This window comes from Pristiophorus japonicus, chromosome 3 (genome assembly GCF_044704955.1).
Source record: "Pristiophorus japonicus isolate sPriJap1 chromosome 3, sPriJap1.hap1, whole genome shotgun sequence".
Lineage (NCBI taxonomy): Eukaryota > Metazoa > Chordata > Chondrichthyes > Pristiophoridae > Pristiophorus > Pristiophorus japonicus.
The window spans coordinates 138,457,774-138,484,235 of record NC_091979.1 but is presented as its reverse complement, the minus strand read 5'-3'; the positions used below and the strand labels follow the sequence as shown (position 1 = coordinate 138,484,235).

The window sequence follows — 26,462 nt, the reverse complement described above, 5'->3', positions numbered from 1 at the left end:
GATGGAATACTCTCCACTTGCCTGGATGAGTGCAGCTTCAACAACACTCAAAGCTCAACAACATCCAGGACAAAGCAGTCCACTTGCTCGGCACATCGTCCACCACCTTAAACATTCACTCCCTCCACCATTGTGGCACCGTGGCTGCAATGTGTACTATCTATAAGATGAACTGCAGCAACTCGCCAAGGCTTCTTCGATAGCACCTCCCAAACCCACAACCTCTACCACCTTAGAAGGACAAGATCGACCAGCATAGGGGAACACCATCACCTCCAAGTCACCCACCATCTTTACTTGGAAACATATCACTGTTCCTTCACCATCGCTGGGTCAAAATTGTGGAACTCCCTACTTAGGAGCACTGTGGGAGTACCTTCACCACATGGACTGCAGTGGCTCACCACCACTTACTCAAGAGCAATTAGGGATGTGCAATAAATGCTGGCCTTGGCAGGGATGCACACAGCCCGTGAATGAATTTTAAAAACTGTCAGGAGACTAGTGCAACCACTCAGAAAGCAAATACGCTGGGTTTCTGCCATTTCCAAAAGTTTCCACAGGGCTAATTATGTATTACAAGGAGTGAGGCTGAATGCGGCCATTCCCAATGCTGGGAATGCCCATGCCATCGGTCTGCAGGAACCCAGTAAAATATTAAAAGGCCAGTAATTTGGAGCAGAAACCAGTTCTGTCAGGATTCCACCGCAATTCAGTGCCCTTTAAAATTTCAGTGGGGAGGAGGAAGCAGGCAGATCTTCTGTCTGGGGAATTCCCAAGAAATTCTGCCCATTTCATTTTTACAATTCTTCAAAACACAGGCCATCTGAGGCCTGAAGAGGTGTCCTGGAAGCTCCCAGATAGGATTGAGCATTTTTTAAATGCCCCAAAATTTTTCCCTGAGAAGAAAGAAATAAACTTACCTCCTGTTTTCCTTTAGCCCAGGAAAGGCCTTGAGCCCCACTTTTGGAGCAGCTGGTTGCTACATCAGCATGAACTAGAGCATGTCTTCGATGCATCCACACTGGTCATTTAAATGACTGCACTATGGGTCTGTGTCCTTAACTCCAGGGGGATAGGGGCTCCGCTCCATTTCACTTGCACCAACCGAGGTGTGCCCTGTTAAATCCTGGGCCCACATCCATCAAGTCCAACTGCCTACTGTACTAACAATTGTAATCTATTATATATTTTTCTTCAAGACTATGTCCCATTTGACCTTGGAGATATTAACTACAACCCACTCTTGGTAAGCTACTTCAAATAACTGACCATCCTCTCAGTGAAGTAATGCTTTCTTTCTTCCTGCCCAAATCTATCTCTTTTCAGGTGTAAATGTTGGCTTAGTGGTAACACTCTCACCTCTGATGCAGAAGCTCATGGGTACAAGCCAGAGATTTGAGCACATAATCTAGGCTGACACTTCAATGCATGCAGAGTTAGAGGTGCCATCATTTGGATGAGATGTTTAACCGAGGTCCCATCTGCCCTCTAAGTTGAATGTAAATGGTTAAGTTGCACTATTTGAAGAAGAGTAGAGGAGTTTTTTTTTTAATTTCCTGCTGAATATTTATCCCTTCACCAACATCACTAAAGCAGATTATCTACTCATTTATCTCAGTACTGTTTGTGGAAACTTGGTGTACACAAATTGGCTGCCATATTTCCCTTATTATAACTGTGACTGCACTTCAAAAGTATTTCATTGGTCTTGAAAAGTGCTATATAAATGCAAGTTCCTTCTTTTCAGCTAATTCTCATGGCCCCTTGTTCTGTCAAATCAGATATCATAATTGAATCTCCACATCGCTGAGCCTTATTAATTGGAATATTTCCTCAATCTTCTCTTCTCCATTGAGAAGAATCTCAGTTCAGCGAATCTATACAGGGACAGATTCTAAGCGCAGCATCAATAACCTAAATCATCTGAAACTCTGAACACATTGCAAGTAATCACACAGCTCTATTTGCAGGTTTACATTTACAATATCAGGCAAGCCTGAGAAATGCATCACGGACAACATACCTTAGCTCCTGCACGACCTGGAAAACCAGAGCTACCAGGAACTCCGGGAGACCCCTAATTGAAAAAGAACACAAGTTACTTATGCATGTATATGATTAAAATAAAGAGTATTTGACTTTAGAAAATGAAGAACGTACCATGTGGGGGTATTAAAAAATACATTGAAGAAAACAGCACTTCACTTACAGATGTACCATCTTTGCCAGGATGACCATCATGACCACGGGTACCCTAAAAAAAAAATTGCTTTTTGTTCAGCGACTGTTTTCTTTGGAAAATCTTCAGGATAAAATGAATTTTAAATGCAATTAAAGAAAATAATCAGGTAGAAATTCAAAGAATTCAAACCACAAACATTATCAAGATGAAACTTTATAAGGTTACTCAAAATATTAAATATCAATATTAAACTCCTGTTACTAGTTTCCAGAACCCAGACCCATCCCAACTCTTTACCGTTGCTATAATTATTATGAGTGTTTCACCATATAATGGATAACAGGATTCCTTTCATTTTGTACAATGTTGCCACTGATATTGTCTGGAGCAAAATATTGATGTCATTTAGTAGACACATTCTATTCAATAGGAATGGGCGAGTGTTAATGATTGCACTTACAGATGTTCCAGGGGATCCATTACGCCCTCTCTCACCAGGCAGACCACGAGCACCCTAGTATGCAGCAATGAACAGAAACAGTCATTTCACTGATCCAGTTCAGCATTGCTTGCTGCTTCAAAAACAGACATTTGCATCTATAAAAATCATAGCACATATTTACAAACACAGTCAGCTGGCGATCCTTGTGGATAAAACAGAAAGAAGAAGTTGATAAAGAAGCTTCTTGGAAAATTGTCTATTTTGTTCTATTATAAGTTTCCCAGGGTAAATATACGGCTGTAGGGCTTTAAACTAAATAATGGGGAAGAGGGATCAGATGAGCAGAAATTTTAAAAGTCAAAAAGAAAGGAGAAGGCAATAGTGCAGGGTAGCGATAGGGGTAATGATAACCAGAGTGTGACAGGAAGGGACAGAGCATATCAGAGTGCATCAGAAAGTGGGGTCAGAGTAGGGAAAAATGTTAAAAAGGCAAAATTAAAAGCACTTTATCTGAATGCATGCAGCTCTCGTAACAACAAAGAAGAGTTGACGGCACAGACAGAAATAAATGGGTGTGATCTGATCGCCATTACAGAGACGTGCTTGCGAGGTGACAAAGGCTGGGAACTAAATATTCAGGAATATTTGCCATTTCGGAAGGATAGGCAGAAAGGAAAAGGAAATGGGGTAGCTCTGTTAATAAAGGGTGCGATCAGTGCAGTAGTGAGAAATAATATTGGCTCAGGAGACCACACTTGGAGTATTGCGTACAATTTTGGTCTCCTTATTTAAGGAGAGATATACTTGCATTGGAGGTAGTTCAGTGAAGGTTCACGAAGTTGATTCCTGAGATCAAGGGGTTGTCTTATGCAGAAAGGTTGAGCAAGTTGGGCCTGTACTCATTGGAGTTTAGAAGAATGAGAGGTGATCTTCTTGAAACATACAAGATTCTGAGGGGGTAAATGCAGAGAGGATGTTTCCCCTCATGGGGAATCTAGAACTAGATTCCAAATAAGGGGTCGCCCATTTAAAATGGAAATGAGGAGGAATTTCCTCTCTCGGAGGGTTGTGAATCTTTGGAATTCTCTACCCCAGGAAGCTGTGGAGGCTGGGTCATTGAATATATTTAATGTGGAGATAGACAGATTTTTGAATGCTAAGGGAGTGAAGGGTTATGGGGAGCGGGCAGAAAATTGGAGTTGAGGACAAGATCAGATCAGCCATGATTATATTGAATGGCGGAGTAGGCTCGAGGGGCCAAATGGCCTACTCCTGCTCCTATTTCTTATGTTCTTATAAGCGCTGATTCCCTGATTGGGCTGAGGAGCAGCTCTCGCAGAGAGTGGTTGGTGGGAGATTTCGGGCATGCAGCCATGATTTTCTTTTGTCAATTTAACTTAATTTGTGGAAAACCCAAGCTCTTGCAATTTCCAACCTGGGCTCCTTTCAAGCACTCTTCCTACTAGGAACGCCCAATCAGGGAATCATCTCATGGTTTCAATGTATTGGCTAATACATTGGCTTTCTAATAATCAGTCCAGATTTAACATAGACAGCTTCAACCAATTTAGGGAAATGAGGCAAATTCTTCAACATATAGCATCAGTAGTCATCGACGTCTACATTATTAGATGAACAAGGCTTGTTGCTTGCCCGAATTGCACAATGCATTATTATGCACTGACCATGGGAGCTGAGGACAATCACATTCGTGATGCCATTCCCTCAGTAAGGATCCACAAAATACCCTAATTAAGTAATTACTCCATTACCCATAATCAGCATCTTTAATGCCATTTTGTACTGATGTAAAATGGATGCTGTGTGGAAGGCAGCATTTTGATGCTTGTTCTTGAAAATGTTCTTTGTTTTCTGATTATGTAAATATATAATTGTTAGATTCAGCCTATATTGGCAATTTGATTTTATAATTTTTTGAGCAGGAATGTGTCATCTGCCTGTAAATGATTGTCAAATGCTGTTTAACTTGGCAGTAATCCAAATTTAACCATGCACATCCTATAGGTATACTGCTATCTTCTCTAGTTGTGACAAAGGAAGAAAAGGATCTTAGGATGCACGAGAAAGAAATATTTACACCTTGGACATACCTGCTGAACTGCCCTCTCTAAGCTACCCATGCTTGCAGACCAAGGTCAACCAACTGTGACATTGCAGAGCAGATCTGCCATTGCAGCAAAACTTTACAAGGGAACAGCTATAAAGGAACAAACTTGTGCCAATGTTCACAGACTCTCTGCCCATTACAACTTAGACATTTTGTAAAATTGTTTACCATTTGGCCAGGCAAACCATTGCTTCCAGGAGAGCCAGCTTCACTCTGTTTTAGAATCAGATAAAAAACATTAGAATACTGGTAATGACATCCAGTGCTGTTGATATGTAGTAACATTTATTTTTAAAAATACATGAAACTACAATTGTTCATTTAAAAAAACAAAATTGTCTAATAAACAAATCACCTTCGCACCCGGAGCACCAGGTTCACCATTAATACCATCGCGTCCATTGAAACCCTATCAAAGACACAGATAATTAGTTGGACTAATAATTTGTATAATATTGCTCCAGTGTGACTATTAGTATGCATTTTTAATAATTGTTTGTCAATAATTATATTAATATTAACCTATTATAATAATGCATTTAAAAGACAAAGTAGACAAACACCGATACTTACTCTATGACCTTTCATTCCAAGCATACCAGGCATACCAGGTCGACCAGGAGTACCCTTTGAGAAAGTAAATGGCATTAAGTCTTTGAATAAGGGCACTTTTCCATTGATAATGTGCTGTGGGTGACACAGGATCACAGTTCTGCCACTGCCAGCAACACACAATAATCTGAGCAAGGTAGACTCTGCGCCCCAACCCAACATTTTCTGGTTCCCGAGAATGGAGGTTGGTATCATGGTAAACAAGCACCTCTTCCTGGAGAGGGGAATGAGCTTCATGGTGGGTGCACCTTTGCCAAAGCCCCTCACCGAAGCACTTGGATGACACAATTGTTAGCTGTTAAAGTAAGCCTGGTATGTGGCATTGAATGTAGGATGTCGAGAACTTCAAGTTGGCTGAACATTGCATGCTGCCCTGTGTAGATTCTTTAGCCATGCTAAATACAGATCTCCACCATACAGCTGACAAGGAAACAGAAGGGATTACTTCGGAGCCTGTGTATTAAAACATGCACTTATGCATCTAGAGCTCATTGCAATCCATTCACAGTAGTCAGTGAGTCAAATAGATGGTCTGAAGCTCTGAATGTCCAGCTAGTGGAACTACTGTGGGATCTGGTTTATGTTCATGCTGTCATTTGGAAGATGATGCCAATGCACTCATATTTTCTGGTGAGCTTTGGTGCTCATCGTGTGCTTCTGAGACCTGCTATATGCCCAACAAGGGCTCAAACCTGCAAGTGTCATCATATAATAACCAATTAGTAGATATGCTCCTGGAGAAGGTGGCCTCTTTGGGATCGAGATGGCTCCAAGGTGATGTGGCTGGATTTGGAAGGTCTCTTTGGCAGGTCCGGTACGGTAGCCTAGCAGTTATGGTACTGGACTGGCAACCCAGAGTTCATGAGTTGAAATCTCACCATGGCAAGTTGTGAAGCTGAATTCAATAAATCTGGTAACCAGATCTGGTCTGCACTATGTGGTTGACTCTTAACGCCCACTGAAGAGGTCTAGGAAATCATTAAACAATTGCTGCGAATTTAAAGAAGATGAGAATTGAAAAGACCTATCAGCAATGACCCAGGCATTGTATCGGTATAAAACTAAGGTAATCTCAGCCTAGTCATCCCTCAAATTGTCCTCATCACTAACATCTGGAAGCTGGTGTTGAAGTTGGGAGAGCTGTTCCACAGACTAGTTAAATTAACAGCCTGACATAATCACAGAATCATATCAATCTGCCAACATCCCAAACTGAGTATGCCCTGTCCAACTAGCAGGATATAGCTGCCAAGGTGCAAACGCATGAGTTTTGGCCCTGGAAGTCCTCAACATTGACTCTGGACCCCATGAAGTCTCATGGATTATCAAACAAGGTTGAAGGAACCTGATCACCACCTTCCATCCCCCTCAATTGATGAATCACTACTCCTCCATGGAGAAAGCTCTGAGGGAAGCAAGGGCACAGAACATGGGAGGGTTTAAATGTGGACCAGCAAGAGTGGTTTGCAGTAGCACCAATGACCAAGCCGGCCAAGCCCTTAAAAACATAACTGCCAGACTATGCCTGTGTCAGGTGAACCAACACGAGGAAGTAGTCTACTCTGCCTCAAATCAACATAAGTGTCTTGGACCTCTGTCCACAATAGCATTAGCAAAATTGTCGGAAGTGGCCACTGCAGTTTTTAAGATGACAATGTTTCATCGTCAATGTCAGGGCATCCTATATTCGGCACTGTGTTACTACCACTATGCTAAGTGGACTAGATAAAGGACTGATCTAACAGCCAAAAACAAGGCATCCATGAAACCATCAGCAGCAGCAGATTTGAATACTAGCAAAATCTTATGCCATGGTACATCCCTCATTCCATGATCACAATCAAGCCTGGAGATCAACCCAAATTCAATGCACAGTGTAGACACGCATGTGAGAAGCAGCACCAGGTGAACCTTAGAATGTGTTACAAACCTAATGAAGCTAATACGTCAATGCTAAACAGACTATAGACAGCAGCAGGCTAAAAACAGAGCTAAGCAATCCGATAACCTACAGATGCGAGTAACGCTCTGTAGCCCTACCACATCTAGTCAATAATGGTGGTGGATTTAGTTTGGAGTCCCTTTTAAGCATGGTGATGAGTTTCTAAGTGTGTCTGACACCTATCTGCCCAAAAACAAACAATTGGCTCAGTCAGTCTTCTGTTCACTCATTAGTTCACTGTTCTATGTATTTAAATCATATAGCAATGTGAAATTGTATGCTCATCTGCAGCTACAGTCATTATATTAATTTTCTACTTCATCTTTACTTACCAGAAGACCTTGTAATCCACGCTCACCAGTTCTTCCTTGATTGCCAGGTGTACCCTAATTTTAAACATTGTAAAATTAGTCATTCCTAATGCAGATAATGTAAACATAATAGTGAAGTAATGATATAGCAATGTAAAAAACAGCTGAATTGGCCACATTGCTGGGGGAACTTGGTTTTTAGCTGTATGCGGATGAGATCAGCAGTTTATAGATGGATTTTGAACTTCAAAAACCGAAAATAACAAAACAAAAAAAATTATTTGGGCAACACAATGGGGGTAAAATTATTTTATTCTTAGTAGCACGAAATGGGCTGACAGCAAATCGACATCCTGCTGTACAACACTACTACATTTATTTTAATGGAAAGCGGGCTGGCGATTCGCTATGAGCCCATTTCACACTATTGACGAAGACCGATTTCACACTCAATAATTCAAATTGGAAGAAATATGAATATTGTAGCAAAAGAATGAATGAGGTAGGACAGGGAAGAATTCATTATAAAATTAGAATATCTGCATCCAACAGAATTTTAAAAAGTAAAGAACCAAAAATGCCTTGTGCAGGTTACTTAATAGAAGAGAGCAATAAACCGAGAGCTTCCACTACCAAGGTAATAACTTAAACCAATAGTCAGAGGACCATAAAAGCTCTGAAGCATTTAAACACAGAGACATGCCTAAGGATACACATGCATCACTTCAATTCCTGAGGAATTAACATAAAATCGATATGCTGGAGCAATGATTAAATAAGGGTTGTCCAAAATCTCGGTCTCTTGGGTTAGTTACTCATCAGTACTGGATGAGCAGAAATTTTCTCCAATTAAATATTGGGAAGACCGAAGCCATTATCTTTGGTCCCTGCCACAAACTGCGTTCCCTAAGCTCTGACTCCATCCCTCTCCCGAGCACTAATCTGAGAGTGAACAAGACTGTTCGCAACCGAGGTGTCATATTTGACCCTGAAATTAGTTTCCAGCCACATATCCATGGCAAAACTGAAACCGTCTTTTTCCACCTCCGCAACATTGCCTAACTCCGTCCCTGCCTCAGCTCTTCTGCTGCTGAAACCCTCATTCAAGCCTTTGTTACCTCTAGACTTGACTACTCCAACTCACTCCTGGCTGGCCTTCCACAATCCACACTACGTAAATGTGAAGTCATCCAAAACTCAGCAGCCCATGTACTAACCCGCACCAAGTCAAGGTCACCCATCACCCCTAAGCTTTTTGACCTACATCGGCTCCCTTCTTTACAAATCACTCCATGGACTTGCCCCTCCCTATCTCTGTAATCTTTTTCCAATGGTTCCATTACAGACCTAATCCATGTCCGGACCGGGGTCAATCAGGGCTGTGTCATCGCCCCAACCCTCTTCTCAATCTTCCTCGCTGCCATGCTCCACCTCACAGTCAACAAGCTCCCCGCTGGAGTGGAACTAAACTACAGAACCAGTGGGAACCTGTTCAACCTTCATCATCTCCAGGCCAGGTCCAAGACCATCCCAACCTCTGTCGTCGAGTATAAGGATGACGCCTGCGTCTGCACACATACAGAGGCTGAACTCCACGTTATAGTCAATGTATTTACTGAGGCATACGAATGCATGGGCCTTACGCTAAACATCCGTAAAACAAAGGTCCTCCACCAACCTGTCCCCACCACACAGCACTGCCCGCGAGTCATTAAGATCCATGACGCAGTCCTGGACAACATGGACCATTTCCCATACCTCGGGAGCATCTTATCAACAAGAGCAGACATTGAAGTCGAGACTCAACACTGCCTCCAGTGCGCCAGTGCATCCTTCGGCCGCCTGAGGAAAAGAGTGTTTGAAGACCAGGCCTTCAAATCTGCCACCAAGCTCATGGTCCAAAGGGCTGTAGTAATACCCACCCTCCTGTATGGCTCAGAGACATGGACCATGTATAGTAGACATCACAAGTCGCTGGAGAAATATCACCAACGATGTCTCCACAAGATCCTGCAAATCCCCTGGGAGGACAGATGCACCAACGTTAGTGTCCTCGACCAGGCCAACATCCCCAGCATTGAAGCACTGACCACACTTGATCAGCTCCGCTGGGCGGGCCACATTGTTCGCATGCCAGAGATGAGACTCCCAAAGCAAGAACTCTATTCGGAACTCCTTCACGGCAAATGAGCCAAAGGTGGGCAGAGGAAACATTACAAGGACACCTTCAAAGCATCCCTGATAAAGTGCAACATCCCCACTGACACCTGAGAGTCCCTGGCCAAAGACTGCCTTAAGTGGAGGAAGTGTAACTGGGAGGACGCTGAGCACCTCAAGTCTCATCACTGAGAGTGTTATGTATGCAACACTTTGTAACCAGCATTCTACCACCACCAGAGGGCACATCTGTTGGAGTCCCAAGGGATCCCAGCATACCTTGAGAGCACTGTATATAAGCGGGCCTCCCATGCAGTGTTGGCACTCTGGAGTCAGCATAAAACGACTAAGATCACACTTAATCAAGTCTACAGTACTCGGTCATGTTGCTTTATTTGAGACATAACAACTTGCGACGAGATAACGAACCATCATGTGAAAATGCAAAGAACTGTTGGTACCCTGGAGAAATTCTCAGAAGGTGATGATTGGGAGGCCTTCGTGGAGCGACTTGCCCAATACTTCATGTCCAACCAGCTGGAAGGGAATGTGAACGCTGCCAAGCGAAGGGCGATCCTCCTCACCATCTGCAGTCAACAACCTATGGCCTCATGAAGAATCTTCTTTCTCCGGTGAAACCAACAACCAAATCGTATGAAGAACTGTGTTTACGCTGGTCCGGGAGCACCTAAATCCAAAGTAGAGCATTCTGATGGCAAGGTATCGATTTTACTCATGTCAACGGTCTGAAGGGCAGGAAGTGGCGAGCTACATCACCTAGTTAAGGCGCCTTGCAGGACATTTCGAATTCGAAGGATTCCTGGAGCAAATGCTAAGAGACTTTTTTGTGCTTGGCATTGACCATGAGGTTATCCTTCACAAACTATTGACTGTTGAAACACTGAACCTGAGCAAAGCCATAACGATAGCCCAGGCATTTATGTCCACCAGCAATAACACCAAACAAATTTTGCAGCGTAAAGATGCATCAGCAAATATTGTACACAAAATAATGTCGTTTTCAGGCAGGAATGCATATGGCAGAATGTACACTCCTGCAGCTGCACAACCTCAGATGACTCAGAGTCCGCCATCAAGCGTGAATGCGAGGCAATTAACACCTTGTTGCACTGCGGGGGCGATCATCGAGCCCATCAATGCCGCTTCAAACACTATGCGTGCGAAGGCTGTGGAACAATGGGGCACCTCCAGCAAATGTGCAGATGAGCTGCAAACCACCACGTTGCAGAGGAAGACCGATCCATGGTTAATCAAACTGGACTAGAGTCTCGAACCGAGGAGGCAGAAGTGGACAGGGTACACACCTTCACCACAAAATGTCAACCGATCATGTTAAAAGTTGAGCTGAACGGAATTCCAGTACCATGGAATTGGACACAGGTGCGAGTCAGTCTATCATAAGCAAAAAGGCTTTCGAGAGGCTGCGAAGCAACAAGGCACAAAGGCCCAAGCTGAGCCCTATTCATACCCGAAACGTACTTACACGAAAGAGCTGATCCCTGTAATTTGCAGCGCAGCAGTAAAAGTCTCCTACGATGGAGCGGTGCACGAACTACCACTATGAATTGTACAAGGAGATGGCCCCACGCTGTTCGGCACAAGCTGGCTGGGAAAAATCTGCTGGAACTGAGACGACATCCGAGCGCTTTCGTCCGTCGACGTCGCCTCATGTTTTGAGCAAGTTCCTGTGTTGTTTGAGCCAGGCATCGGAAATTTCTCTGGGGCGAAGGTACAGATTCACTTGGTTCCCGGTACACGACCCATCCACCACAAGGCACGTGCGGTGCCATACATGATGCGAGAGAAAGTGGAGATCGAGCTGGACAGGCTGCAATGAGAGGGCATCATCGCACCGGTTGAGTTCACCAAGTGGGCCAATCCGATTGTTTCGGTTCTCAAGGGCGATGGCACGTTCAGAATTTGTGGGGACTATAAAGTAATGATTAACCGTTTTTTGCTGCAGGACCAGTACCCGCTAGCCAAGGCAGATGACCTGTTTGTGATGCTGGCAGGAGGGAAGACGTTCACCAAGTTGGATCTGACCTCGGCCTACATGACGCAGGAGCTGGTGGAATCTTCAAAAGGCCTCACCTGCATTAACACGCACAAAGGTCTGTTCATCTACAATAGATGCCCGTTTGGGATTCGATCGGCCGCGGCTATTTTTCAAAGGAACATGGAGAACCTGCTAAAGTCGGTTCTGCGCACCATGGTTTTCCAGGACGACATATTGATCACAGGTCGGGTCACCATCGAACACTTGCAGAACCTGGAAGAGGTTCTAAGTCAGCTAGATCGTGTGGGACTCAGGTTGAAACATTCGAAGTGTGTTTTCCTGGTGCCAGAGGTCGAGTTCTTCGGGAGAAGAATCGCAGCAGACAGCATCAGACCCACCGACGCCAAGACAGAGGCCACAGAACGTGATGGAGCTGCGGTCGTTCCTGGGACTCTTCAATTATTTTGGTAATTTCCTACAAGGGTTAAGCACCTTTCTAGAACCTCTACACATGTTGCTACGCAAGGGAGATGACTGGGTATGGGGGAAATCACAAGAGACAGCTTTTGAGAAAGCCAGAAATCTGTTACGTTCCAACAAACTGCTTGTTCTGTATGACCCATGTAAATGTTTAGTGCTAGCTTGCAATGCGATTTCATACGGGGTCGGGTGTGTGTTACAACAAGCAAACAAATTGGGAACATTGTAACCGGTCGCTTATGCATGCAGGAGTTTGTCCAAGGCCGAAAGGGTCAACAGCATTATTGAAAAAGAAGCTCTGGAATGCATTTACTGGGTGAAAAAAATGCACGAGTATCTGTTTGGACTTAAGTTCGAGTAAGAAACTGACCATAAGCCGCTCATATCGCTATTCTCAGAGAGAGCAAAGGTATCAATACCAATGCTTCTGCTCGCATCCAAAGGTGGGCGCTCACGCTATCTGCATATAACTATGTAATTTGCCACAAGGCCAGGCACAGAGAACTGCGCTGATGCTCTCAGCCAGCTACCATTGCCCACCACCAGGGTAAAATGGCACAGCCTGCAGACTTGCTCTTGGTGATGGATGCATTTGAAAACGAAAAGTCACCCATTACAGCCCGCCAGATCAGGACTTGGGCCAGCCAGGATCCTTTATTGTCCCTTGTAAAAATCTGTGTCCTCCGTGGGAGCAGGTCCAGCATCCCAGTGGAGATGCAAGAGGAGATCAAGCCATTCCAGCTGCGCAAAGATAAAATGTCCATACAGGCAGACTGTCTTTTGAAAGGCAGGGAAACGTTTATACATGACCTACACAGTACCCACCCAGGCATAGTAATGATGAAAGCTACAGCCAGATCCCATGTGTGGTGGCCCCACATCGACTCAGATTTGGAGTCTTGAGCCAATGCAACACCTGCTCTCAACTGAGCAATGCACCCAGGGAGGCACTGCTAAGTTTGTGGTCATGGCCCTCCAAACCGTGGTCTAGGATCCACGTTGACTTCGCTGGCCCATTTCTAGGCAAAATGTTTTTGGTTGTTGTGGATGCTGATTCAAAATGGATTGAGTGTGTAATAATATCTGTAAGCATGTCCACTGCCACCATCGAAAACCTACGAGTCATGTTTGCCACGCATGGCCTGCCTGATGTCCTTGTCAGCGACAATGGGCCGTGCTTCACCAGTGCTGAATTCAAAGAATTCATGATCAGCAATGGGATTAAGCTTGTCACATCTGCCCCGTTCAAGCCTGCATCTAGCGGTCAGGCAGAACGGGCAGTCCAAACCATCAAGCAAAGCTTGAAACGTGTGTCGGAAGGCTCCCTGCAGACGTGCCTGTCCAAAGTCCTGCTGAGCTACTGTACCAGACCCCACTCGCTCACCGGGGTTCCCCCTGCCAAACTGCTCATGAAAAGGGCACTCAAAACAAGGCTCTCTCTAGTCCACCCTGATCTCTATGATCATGTCGAGGGCAGGCGGCATCAACAAAGCATGTACCATGATTGTGCAAATTTGTCACGTGATATTGAAGTCAATGACCCTGTGTTTGTACTCAACTATGGACATGGTCCCAAATGGCTTGCTGGCACTGTCGTTGCCAAAAAAGGGAGTAGGGTGTTTGAGAGCAAACTTGCAAATGGACTAACTTGCAGGAAGCATTTGAAGCAAACCAAACTGCGATTCACAGACAGCCATGAGCAACCTGAAGAGGACACCACCAACTTCGACCCTCCAATACACACATAAGTGGCAACCGACATCACGGCTGACCACGAAGCTGAACTCATCATCCCCAGCAGCCCAGTGAACGCCCAACCAACTCACCTATGCCTGTGTTTGTACCGAGAGGATCGACTAGGGAGCAGAGAGCCCCAGATCATCTCACCCTGTAAATAAGTGTACTATTGACTTTGTGGGGGGGGGGGGGGGGGGGAAAGGGGGAAGAGTGATGTTATGTATGCAACACCTTGTAACCAGCATTCTACCGCGACCAGAGGGTGCATCTGTTGGAGTCCCAAGGGATTCCGACATCCTTTGGGAGCACTTTATATAAGCAGGTCTCCCATGCTGTGATGGTACTCTGGAGTCAGAATAAAGAGACTAAGGTCACACTTACTCAAGTCTACAGTACTCGGTCACATTGCTTTATTTGAGACATAAAAGAGAGCATACAGAAATCAACCACAGGCAGCGGAAAGAACGTGCGGCAAACCAGTTCCACCCACCCTTTCCCACAACGACTAACTGTCCCACTTGTGACAGGGATTGTGGCTCTCGTATTTGACTGTTCAGCCACCTAAGGACTCATTTTTAGAGTGGAAGCAAGTCTTCCTCGATTCCGAGGGACTGCCTATGATGATGATGATGAATCTTTTTCAGCCTCACAATCCCACAAGATGTCTGCACTCTTCAAATTCTGGCCTCTTGAACATCCCTCATTATAACTGCTCAACCATCGGTGGACAAGCCTTCAGCTACCTGGGCTCTAAGCTCTGAAACTCCCTCCCTAAACCTCTACGCCTCTCTACCTCTCTTTGCACCTTTAAGACACTCATTAAAACCTACCTCTTTAAACAAGCTTTTGATCACCTGCCTTAATTTCTTCTGTAGATCGGTGTCAAATTTATCTATTTGTCTGTAACACTGTTGTGAAGCGCCTTGGAACGTTTTACTACATTAAAAGGTGCTATATATATGATTATTATTTGGTTACGTGCTTATCAAAGGGCCTTGCAAACCACAAGTAAATGTTACATCAATACTTCTGCTAGTTTTCATGGGGCCGAAATTGATCAATTCACTGCCCACTGCCACCCACTGTTGCCATCATTCCTCTGCAGGATCCGCCCAGTGCCACTTTCGATGTGGCCTGGAGCAGGCAGGAGGGAAGAGCCACCAGGAAGTGCCCGCTGACATCAGCGGATGGCCGAGTGGTGCAACTGACCTCCTGCCCACCAAGCTCCCATATTGATGCGGGTGGGAGTCGGCAGGAGTCGGCACCAGAACCGGGGTGGACCGTTGGCTGGAGGCTGGTCTTTCCTCATCGGTAAGTATGAAGATCCTGAAAATAAGGTTAGTGAACAGTTTATATATTTTTTTCCACAGCGACTTACCTGGATGAGGTCCCCTGAAAGTCTTCCGATAGTTTTGTTATTTTTTCCTGATTTTTTTTTCAGCTGTTCGACCCTCCGTGGACCCGACTTCATCCTCGGCGACATTTGCCACCGAGAATGAGAACTCCCACCTGCTGCCGTCCAGATTGGTGGCGTATGTTGGTCATTTGCTACCCGCCGACCTTCGAGGGACCTCGGCGATGAATCTCCCGCCCAAAGTACCGTCCGGTACCTCGACGGCCATCGGCGGCACTTTGGGCGGCACTTGGGAGGGCGAAGGCCTTGACCAAATTCGGCCCCAATACATATCTCAAACTGCCGATACTAATAGAGTTTAGTGTTCTGAGTTAGGAGTCAGCCACCATCAAACAGCATTTAAGAGCAGCTTATTGTAAACCACCAGACAATGAGTTGCCTGGGCTTTCTGATTGCCACATATGGATCAACCGTTGCAGTTAGGAAACCTGAAGAATACTTCCCCTCCCCCTTAGATACTTGACTTTTTAATAAAAGGCTTTGTAGCCATAACTAAAGTTTTGCAGGATGGAACTAGTCAACCTAGGTAAGGTTATATTATTAATAGTGAGTGAGTATCCAGGCAGTTCAAGAAAATTATTAATAACTTATAAAAGACAAAAAGGGTATTTTAGCTCTCGGGTGGGTGGAATGTCAGTGGGACGTAATGGGATGTAATGGGAGGCCTGATCCATTTTATGGCCGTACCTCATTAATATTCCATCACCGAGCTGGCCAGCTGAAACGGGCATCCAGAGGCAGCTCGAGAGCTTTGGGTTGGCCAGCAGGCCGGCAGACAGATAAGTCTAGTGGGGGATTGGGATGTTTTCGCGGGTCAAAGGTCAGTGGGTGGTGGGGGGAGCCGAGGCGGGGTGGGGGGTGAAGCAGCACACCTGATCTTCCTCGCCTCACAAGGATAAAGTTTTGAACTTACCTGGCAGGTTTTACAGAGAGAAGCATATGCAGCAGACTTTGGGATCCTAATGACATCACAGCACCAAGAATTGCATTTATTCCTGAGGCTCCCACCTGCATCAGGCAGATGTTTCAACCACACAAGAAAACAGCAGCATTAGAATGATTGCAGGGCAGGAAAAGAGCTGCAGGTGAATTGCTTGGATCTGAACTCCTGTTCAACCTGCTTCCTGCCAGACTCAGTTAAAACTCCCCCTGTTTGGATAAGGTGGGTTGAAAAGGAAATACTCCAACCTTGGTGAAAATAAATCAAGACAGATAAAATGGTCTTCAAAATTCCTTTGATCGTTAGGAGTAAAGCCAAAGACAGTTTTGACTCAGAAGTAAGGCAAGTAGAGTAAGAGACTGAATTTTAATGAGGAAGGTGGGTTGGGAATGCGGGGCTCCAAAGCAGTTGGGAAACCCGTGAGAACGGGTTTCCCACAGGCTCCGTCGAATTTAATGGCAAAGCCTGTTTTGCATGGGAAACCTTAGCTGCAGAGAGGAGGGAGGGAGGGAGGGATCGTATATGGGTGGGGGTTGGTGGGGGGGGGGGGGGGGATTGGCAGGAGGAACACGGGGTGGGCCAGGGGAGCCAGAGCAGTCAGAGAAGGATCGGGTGCCGGGACCAACATGGTGGGGAGGAGTGTTAGAGAATGATCAGAGGGTGGGACGAGCACAGGATGGGGAGGAAGTCGGTGAAGGATTAGGGGCTGGGACCATCTTGGGGTGCCGGATCGGAGAATGATCGGGGACCAGGACCAGCTCGGGGGTGTGTGGGACTTGGGTGAGGATCAGGGGCCGGAAGAACAGGGGTTGGTTGGGTGAGGATCCGGGTTTGGAGGAGCGGGGTGATGGGAGTTGCCCGAGGCCTCGATTGCGGGGCTGAGTGAGACAGTGGTGTTGGATCCAGGATGTAAATGTAAAGGCACTTACCTCCTGGATCTAGTAGTCCTCCCCTTGCATTAGCTGGTGGGTTTCATGAGGCCTGCAAAACCCAACCAGCTAAAGTTAAATTCAAAATGGAGGTTAAAGCAGAGCCTTCCAGCCTCACTGGCCCAGAAATTACGGTCGGAGACTTCCGGCGGGTGGGTGTCGCCAACCTCATTTTTTTTTAAACGAAGGTACCTGGTGGTCCCGGAGGAACATAGACTTGCGTTCCAAGGCCTCCATTCGCAGTCCAGCATATGGGCCCATGTATTCCAGTAGCGTATATGTAGCCTGAGATCACGTGGGCTGGACCAATCAAAATATAAATCGCGTATCCCCATACCCCAAAAACACTTTAACATTTTAAATAAATAAGAAAAACATTTCACATATTTAAAATTAATTGAAATTGAATTTAATTAAATGTTTTAGACAAAAGCATTATTTTTTTATTGTTTTTTTATATGTTTTAATTAGGGGCAAAAATAAACTTACCTTAATGGACAGGGTTTTTAATATAAAAACAATTGATAACATTTTCTTTTTTATCTTTTAAAACTCTTATGCTGGTAAAAGCTGGTTTTACGCTGGCTTTTACCAGGCATAAGTGTTTGAAGGATATTTTGTCAGTTTGCAAGTGCCGGTTTTCAGCGAATCCACTTTGCGGCTGAGAACCGGTACTTGCAGGGCCTCTATGGGTGCATGCACACATCGTACACGCTCGTAGAAACCGTGACCGTTAGGCCATTATCGTATTTAAATAAACAGCCCACCTCCTGGCAGCGGATTGGCTGCCCGCCCCCATCCTGCAATTGTTAAACCGGAAGTGAGCGAGTTGGAGGCAGGTTCTGCTCAGGCTTCAGATTTTCAACACTAACGTCTCACATGCCTCCAACCCACCTGTTTTAGATTAAAATCACTCCCTAAGTGCAGAGCAGGAGGAAACATCTTTCATAAAAGAATGAAAAAAATAAAAAACAAGCAGGAAACAAAAAAGAAAGACATTTGAGAGAAAAGCTGTGGAGATGTGATTATTACAGATTGAAATGTTATATATGTAAACCTGTAAATATCTTGTTTAACCATCAGAGGGCTCTTCCCCTGGAGTCCCAAGGGATTCCCCAAACCCTTGGGAGCACCTGTACATAAGGAGGCCTCACAGGCTGGAGAGGCACTCTGGAGACCTGTAATAAAGGACTACGGTCACACCTTGCTTTGAGCTCAGTATCTGGTCAGATTCTTGATTCAATATACAACAACTGGCGACGAGATACAGATGACGAACCCCACCGCAAAGATGCCGAGAACAGTGAGAAATTTTCGGAGGGAGATGATTGGGAAACCTTCATGGAGCGACCCGACTAATACTTTGTGGCCAATGAGCTGGGAGGAGAAGCAAACGCTGCCAAATAAAGGGCGATCCCCCTCACTGTTTGTGGGGCACCAACATATGGCCTCATGAAAAATCTGCTTTCTCTAGCGAAACCCACAGAGAAGTCGTATGATGATTTGTGCACACTGGTCCGGGAGCATCTATACCCAAAGGAAAGCATTCTGATGGCGAGGTACAGGTTCTACACGTACAAGAGGTCTGAAGGCCAGGATGTGGCGAGCTACGTCGCCAAGCTAAAGCGCCTTGCAGGACATTGCGAATTTGAAGGACACTTGGAGCACATGCTCAGGGACTTCTTTGGACTTGGCATTGGCCATCAAGTAATACTTTGCAAACTTTTGACTGTAGAGACCCCAACCTTGAGTAAAGCCATAGCGATAGCCCAGGCGTTCATCGCCACCAGTGACAATACCAAACAAATCACTCAGTACACGAGTGCTGCTGCAAGTACTGTGAACAAAGTAATGTTGTTTTCGAATCGTAACATACAGGGCAGGCCTCACATGCCTGCAGCTGCATGTCCGCAGATGTTTGAGTCCAACATCAAGGTGGTGAATTCACGGCCATTAACACCTTGTTGGCGTTGCAGGGGTGATCATCGTTTCCATTCATGCCGCTTCAACGGGTACGTTTGCAAGAGCTGTGGAACAATGGGACACATCCAACGTATGTGCAGGCGAGCTGAAAATCCTGCTAATCCTGAAAACCACCATGTTGCAGAGGAGGACAGATCCAGGACAGATCACGACGAACCAGAGCCTCAGGCTGAGGAGGCAGAGGTATATGGGGTGCACACATTTGCCACAAAGTGTCTCCCGATAATGCTGAAGGTTGAATTAAATGGACTACCGGTGTCAATGGAGCTGGACACGGACGCGAGCCAGTCCATAATGAGCAAAAAGACTTGCGATAACTTGTGATTCAGCAAGGCCTCAAGGCCAGTCCTGACTCCCATTAGTACTAAACTGAGAATGTACACAAAGGAAGTGATTCCCGTAATCGGCAGTGCTACTGTAAAGGTTTCTTACGATGGAGCGGTGCACAAATTACCACTCTGGGTGGTATCGGGCAATGGCCCCATGCTGTTCGGCAAGAGCTGGCTGGAAAAGATATGCTGAACTGGGACGACATCCGAGCGCTCTCGTCCGTCGATGACACTTCATGCGCCCAGGTTCTAATCAAGTTCCCCTCGCTATTCGAACCGGGCATCGGGAAGTTCCAAGGAGCAAAAGTGCAGATCCACTTGATTCCGGGGGCGCGACCCATCCATCACAAGGCGAGAGTGGTCCGGTACACGATGAGAGAGAGGGTGGAGATCTAGCTGGACCGGCTGCAACGAGAGGGCATCATTTGGCCAATCGAATTCAATGAGTGGGCCAGTCCGATTGTTCCAGTCCTCAAGGAAGATGGCACCGTCATAATCTGTGGTGATTACAAAGTAATTATCAATCGTTTCTCCCTGCAGGGTCAATACCCACTACCAAAGGCAGATGACCTATTTGCGATGCTAGCGGGAGGAAAAATGTTCACAAAGCTGGACTTGACCTTGGCCTACATGAGGCAGGAGCTGGAGGAATAATCGAAGGGCCTCACCTGTATCAACACGCACAAAGGTCTCTTTGTTTACAACAGGTGCCCGTTTGGGATTCGATCAGCCGCGGCGATATTCCAGAGGAATATGAAGTCGGTCCCACACACCGTGGTCTTCCAGGACGACATCTTGGTTACTGCTCGGGACACCGTCGAGCACCTGCAGAACCTGGAGGAGGTTCTTAGTCGGCTTAATCCTGTGGGGCTCAGGCTAAAATGCTCGAAGTGCATTTTCCTGGCAGCTGAAATGGAGTTCCTAGGGAGAAGGATCGCGGCAGATGGAGTCAGGCCCACCAATTCAAAGACGGAGGCAATCAAAAACCCACCGAGACCACAGAACGTGACGGAGCTTCGGTCGTTTCTAGGACTCCTGAACTACTTTTGTAACTTCTTACCGGGTCTTAGCACACTGTTACAACCTCTGCACTCTTTACTGCGTAAAGGAGATGAAGGGGTATGGGGTAAAAGCCAAGAAGATGCCTTTGAAAAAGCTAGGAAACTGTTATGCTCCAACAAATTGCTTGTGTTGTATGATACATGTAAGCATTTGGTACCAGCATGTGATGCATCGTCATACGATGTCGGGTGTGTATTGCAACAAGCTAATGAATTTGGGAAATTGCAACTGGTTGCTTATGCATCCAGAAGTCTGTCTAAGGCTGAGAGAGCCTACAGCATGATCGAAAAGGAAGCGTTAGCGTGTTTGTGTGGGGTAAAGAAATTGCATCAATATCTGTTTGGGTTCAAATTTGAATTGGAAATCGACCATAAGCCACTGATATCCCTCTTTTCTGAAAGGAAGGGGATAAATATGAATGCATCGGCCTGCATCCAGAGATGGGCGCTCATGTTGTCCGCGTACAATTACACCATCCGCCACAGGCCAGGCACAGAAAAATGTGCCGATGCTCTCAGTAGGCTGCCATTGCCCACCACAGGGGTGGAGATGGCACAGCCTGCAGATTTAGTTATGGTAATGGAAGCATTCGAGAGTGAGCAATCACATGTCACCGTTTGACAGATTAGAACCTGGATAAGCCAGGACCCCTTAATGTCCTTAGTATAAAAACTGTTTGCTCCACAGGAGTTGATCTAGTGTACCATTAGAAATGCTGGAAGAAATAAAGCCGTACCAGCGGCGCAGAGATGAAATGTCTATACAGGCAGACTGCCTTCTATGGGGTAATCGTGTAGTGGTGCCAAAAAAGGGCAGGGACACTTTCATTAGTGATCTCCACAGTACCCACCCAGGCATTGTAATGATGAAAGCGATAGCCAGATCCCACGTATGGTGGCCCGGTATCAATGCAGACTTAGAGTCCTGCATGCACAAATGTAACACATGTTCACAGTTAAGCAATGCACCCAGGGAGGCGCCATTAAGTTTATGGTCTTGGCTGTCCAAACTGTGGTCTAGGGTCCATGTCATCTATGCAGGCCCGTTCCTGGGAAAAATGTTCCTCTTGCTTGTAGATGCATATTCCAAATGGATTGAATGTGAGATAATGTCGGCAAGCATGTCCGCTGCCATCACTGAATGCATGGCCTGCCTGACATCCTTGAGTGTGACAATGGGCTGTGCTTCACCAGTGCCAAGTTCAAAGAGTTCATGATCCGCAATGGGATCAAACATGTCACATCTGCCCCGTTTAAACCAGTGTCCAATGGTCAGGCAGAGAGAGCGGTGCAAACAATCAAGCAGAGCTTCAAGAGGGTAACTGAAGGCTCACTGCAGACTCGCCTATCCCGAGTCCTGCTTAGTTACCACACAAGACCCCACTCGCTCACTGGGGCTCCCCGCTCTGAACTGCTCATGAAAAGGGCACTTAAAACAAAGTTCTTGTTAGTCCATCCTGATCTACACGAACAGGTAAAGAGCAGAGGGCTTCAACAGAATACATATGATCGCGCAAATGTGTCACACGAAATCAAGATTAATGATCCTGTATTTGTGTTAAACTATGGACAAGGTCCCAAGTGGCTTCCCGGCACTGTCATGGCCAAAGAGGGGTGTAGGGTGTTTCTGGTCAAACTTTCAAATGGACTCACCTACAGGAAATACTTGGACCAAACCAAACTCAGATTCACGGACTATCCAGAGCAACCCACAATAGACTCTACCTTTTTTGACCCTCCAACACACACACCTGTGGCAACCGACCCAGCGGTTGACCAGGAAGAAGAACCCATCACCCGCAGCAGCCCAGCAGGACTCACCATGCCCGACAGCCCAGCAAGGCCAGCTGCACAGCAGCCCAGCGAGGGCCCAACAAACGACTTACCAAAACCAACATTTGCACCGAGACGATCGACCAGGGAAAGGAAGGCCCCAGATTGACTCACTTTGTAAATAGTTACACTATTGACTTTGGGTGGGGTGGGAGTGTTGTTATTTTTGTAAATCTGTAAATATCTTGTTTAACCACCAGAGGGCTCGTCCCCTGGAGTCCCAAGGGATCCCATAATCCCTTGGGAGCACCTGTACATAAGGAGGCCTCACAGGTTGGAGAGGCATTCTGGAGACCTGTAATAAAGGACTATGGTCACACCTTACTTTGAGCTCACAGTATCTGGTCAAATTCTTTTATTCAATACACAACAGGAATAGTTGGGAGAATTTAGTCTGTCAAACAAAGAGGATAGCATGAATCATTTTAGAAGCAGCTACCTGTAAAGGAACATCCGTTTGTTCCTAATCTACAACCTGAATAAAGATGACTGAGAGCCTATTGATATATATTGCTTTGTTATATACATGCAGACTTTAGCCAAGTCAATTTGACCCAGCTAACACTGTGGTGTCATACAAAATATAATAACATTTACATTTGCATATATTTAACCAAATATAAATAGTAACACAAGTAGGGATTAGCAGCATTAATCATGTCTTGTTCAGTATTTGATACTGTAAGATTTGGTAACAGTTAAATGATTCCCACGGCCACAGTTTATAGTGATTGATCAAGGCAAGTTTCATTATTATTATTATTATATGGGATTTCAGGATGTTTTTACCAAATGTTTTTGGAATGACATTCCATAATTCCATCAGTTTTTCTATGAAAAGCAAAACAATGGTCATGACCATTTTAGTCATAGCTTACTCTTGCTAGTTAAAAAAACTGGCTTTATTAATCACATGTTAATCAAATTGGTTTATATAGAATTAGAAGTGAGCTGAAGATTATATCCCATAGTAAAAGCTTAGATATAAATGGCATATATCACATATTTTCTAAATGATTGTAGGTATCATTAAGTCATTCTTCCTATATAAATTTTGGCAAATGCAGACCAAAGTATGAACACAAAGTGAACTGAAATGGATGAATTTGAGTAGTTCACGCTGCTTTGAGCTTGGATATGATGCATCCTTTAGAAGCAAAAATTGCCAACAAAAATTAAACAATTTGGTGAAGAACAGCAGACAAGGTACTTACATCTTTTCCCTGTGGTCCTGGTGGACCCAATGCACCAGGAGGACCTGGTTGACCCTGCAATGAAAAAAATGCTATTAATATTTCTATTAGGATTGATGCACTGTTACTTCATATTTAAAACTAGCTCAATAATTACACTAAAGAAGAATAAAAAGGAACTAATTGAGGAATAATTTGGTTTTAGAAGCAGTAACACAACACCTAATTCCTTTGAGAATGATTTATGGGTAGGCAATAGCAAAGGAAAGAGAAGTGCTCAATCTGTGAAGTAACTTTTTTGCAATTAGCTATTTCATTTTAAAGATGAACATAAAAATGCTAAGTTATCTAACATTTATTTGGAAGTTCAGTAAGATTATAGGACTAATTTGATAAAATGATGGCAAAATGTGTGGAAGCCTCATCTGCTGGGAACAGATGATGGGAAATTACAGTTATGCCCCCCAAAAATTGCCATCCATTTTAAATAGTCAGTAAATTGCAGGCAATGCATCACCAATATCCAAATATTTTCTTCTAGCAGATGAGTCACCTTGCTGGAAGTCCAATTTTGTAAAATCAGTCCTTTTGTGTACTATTGTAAAATAATGAATTTCAATCATGCTCTTACATTGGCCATTATAATAGTACATTTTCCTGCCAACACAAAAACTATTAAATAGGGTCTCCTTACTTCCTATGTTGCTCCAATGGCATTATCGGAGTATGGCTCAGATTGGAGAAGTGTTGGAAGTGGTGCACCTGTGGGGTCAGTACTGGTTGCAGTTTAGTTCTCTGTAATTTTCCATAATTTGGATTTGGCTATATAGCACATTGATTTGAAATTTTCTGGTGTTTCAAAAATAGGGGGTTTGACAAAGAGCGAGAAGGACCATAAAAGATTTGGGAAGGCTTAGAGTCGGCAGACAAATGGTAGATGCAACTTAATGTGGATGTGTGAGGTAGTATGTTTTGTGAAGAAAAACGAGGAATAGGAGTATACATGCAATAGAAATATGATGAAGGGTGTGAATGAACAGAGAGACCTAGGAGCTCAAATACATAATTTCCCAAAAAGGCATATGCAGATAGATAAAGCCATAAAAAGCCAAAAACATTTCAATTTTATAAATAAGGGCATTTAGTACAAGGATAAAAGATGGAATTATAAAACATGTGCAAAACATTAGTTAAGCCAAAGTTAGAATGCTGTGTGCAGTTTTAGGTGTCCTATTAATGGGCTCAATTTTCCCCAATACCATTTTTTGGCATATTTCAAGAGTTACGCCCGACTTTTTTGGCTCCGACTGCTCAAAAAAAACTTGCAAGTTTCCCCATTATAATTTTTAAAATTGGGGCCTGTCCTTTAGCTTTGGGGGGTGGAGCCTAATGTCTGCGCTGAAAAAACGATGCCCCCCACCCCCCCGTCTGCTCATGCGCAAAAAAACAAATGACGTTTTTTACGTGACTGCAATGGGCACACATGCCCAGTACAGCTCCTGGTCTTCATTCAGCCATTTTTAAAGACCCAGTTGTGTGTGATAACTTTAATTCTCAGTGGAAAAATCGGAGCTGCAATTTGCAATGTGGCTCAAGAACCAATAATTTCCCACAGGTCAATGTGGAGGCACTAGTTATTGTAATTGAGGCCAGATGGCACAAGCTGTACACCAGCAGAGGTCACATAAAAATTTAACCAAAAGAAATGAAGAAACACTGGAACCAACTTGCAAAAGATTACTGTGCAATAGTGATCACCCCAAGGTCTGGAGGCCAGAGCAAAAAGAAGTGGCAGGACCTTGGTCAAGTAGTTAGTGTAAGTAATATTTTCATTTATTCACCGGAATTGCAATTGTAAATGGGACCATCTGTATATGTCCCACCCGGCAGAAAGACACCCTCTCTAAAAAGTTATATGTTCATTTTTGCAGAGGAAGGTGGCACACAAACAAAAGAGAGAACTCGAACAGAGGAGGCCCGGCAAATCTGCACCCACTGACACACTTGGAAGACAGGGTCACTGCTTTGTTGGGTCCTGCCTGGAGAAAAGCAACCACCACTGCACAAGCTGAGCCCACATTCGAGGGAGGGGACAAGTCCTGTAAATTCCACATTTTGGTTTTGCTAAAAGTCAAGTACTGCACGGGCTAGCCATGCTTCGGTTCATGGGGATGTCTCCATCAGCTAAGTTTTGGTTGATGCAATGTGCTATCATTCATCGTGGTTCTTCAAATCAGCCTGCTGCCTGTGCTGTGTGAACCTACTCATGCCACCCACCCTGCCCCCTCCTCTGCTGTTAACCATTTGTCTGTTCTGGTATATTTTGCAGAACTTGAGGCCAACCCTGACGAGTTTGAAACCGATGCAGAAAAAGATTCAGACGCGGACGAGCCTGAAGAGGAAAACATTGTCCAATCCCACCTACCAGACCAAGAGCATGGGGGAGGGGGAGGGGCTGTGGCAGTGGGAGGGGGAGGATGAAGCTCCCACTCTTATACTCACTCTGGAGGATGTGCAGGTGCCATTGAGATGCCAGCCCCTTTTCTGAGTGGTACGACTGTTAGGACATTCTATGGTTTCGCACAATCTGAGGCTGGGGGTTCCAGTGGGTGCAGTGAGCCACATCCAGGGCCCCACTGTCCGAGGCTGCGGGTTACAGTGGGATGCAACGGGCCACACCAGGGTGAGGAGGGGGATGTGGAGCTCGACAGCACTCTCCTGAGGTGCGGGATCTAACAGATGTGGTTCGGATGATGTCAATGAGTGCAA

At 45.1% G+C, this 26,462-nt stretch overlaps 1 protein-coding gene across 2 annotated transcripts in view; it reads right to left on the bottom strand.

The window, feature by feature from the left end:
- The window catches only part of LOC139259905 (collagen alpha-1(III) chain-like), a 320,705-nt gene that overhangs the window by 182,018 nt on the left and 112,225 nt on the right, over positions 1-26,462 (bottom strand). The window contains exons 1-9 of one of the 2 annotated variants that reach the window (XM_070875836.1): positions 24,388-24,402; positions 23,715-23,768; positions 7,642-7,695; positions 5,329-5,382; positions 5,111-5,164; positions 4,924-4,968; positions 2,646-2,699; positions 2,213-2,257; positions 2,027-2,080 (exon numbers count right to left, since the gene is read on the bottom strand). In XM_070875836.1, coding sequence (XP_070731937.1) covers positions 2,027-2,080; positions 2,213-2,257; positions 2,646-2,699; positions 4,924-4,968; positions 5,111-5,164; positions 5,329-5,361 — 285 coding nt within the window. In that variant the 5' untranslated portion in view covers positions 5,362-5,382; positions 7,642-7,695; positions 23,715-23,768; positions 24,388-24,402. Of the gene's footprint in view, positions 1-2,026; positions 2,081-2,212; positions 2,258-2,645; positions 2,700-4,923; positions 4,969-5,110; positions 5,165-5,328; positions 5,383-7,641; positions 7,696-23,714; positions 23,769-24,387; positions 24,403-26,462 lie in introns of those variants that run through there. The other variant, XM_070875835.1, reaches the window with a different exon arrangement.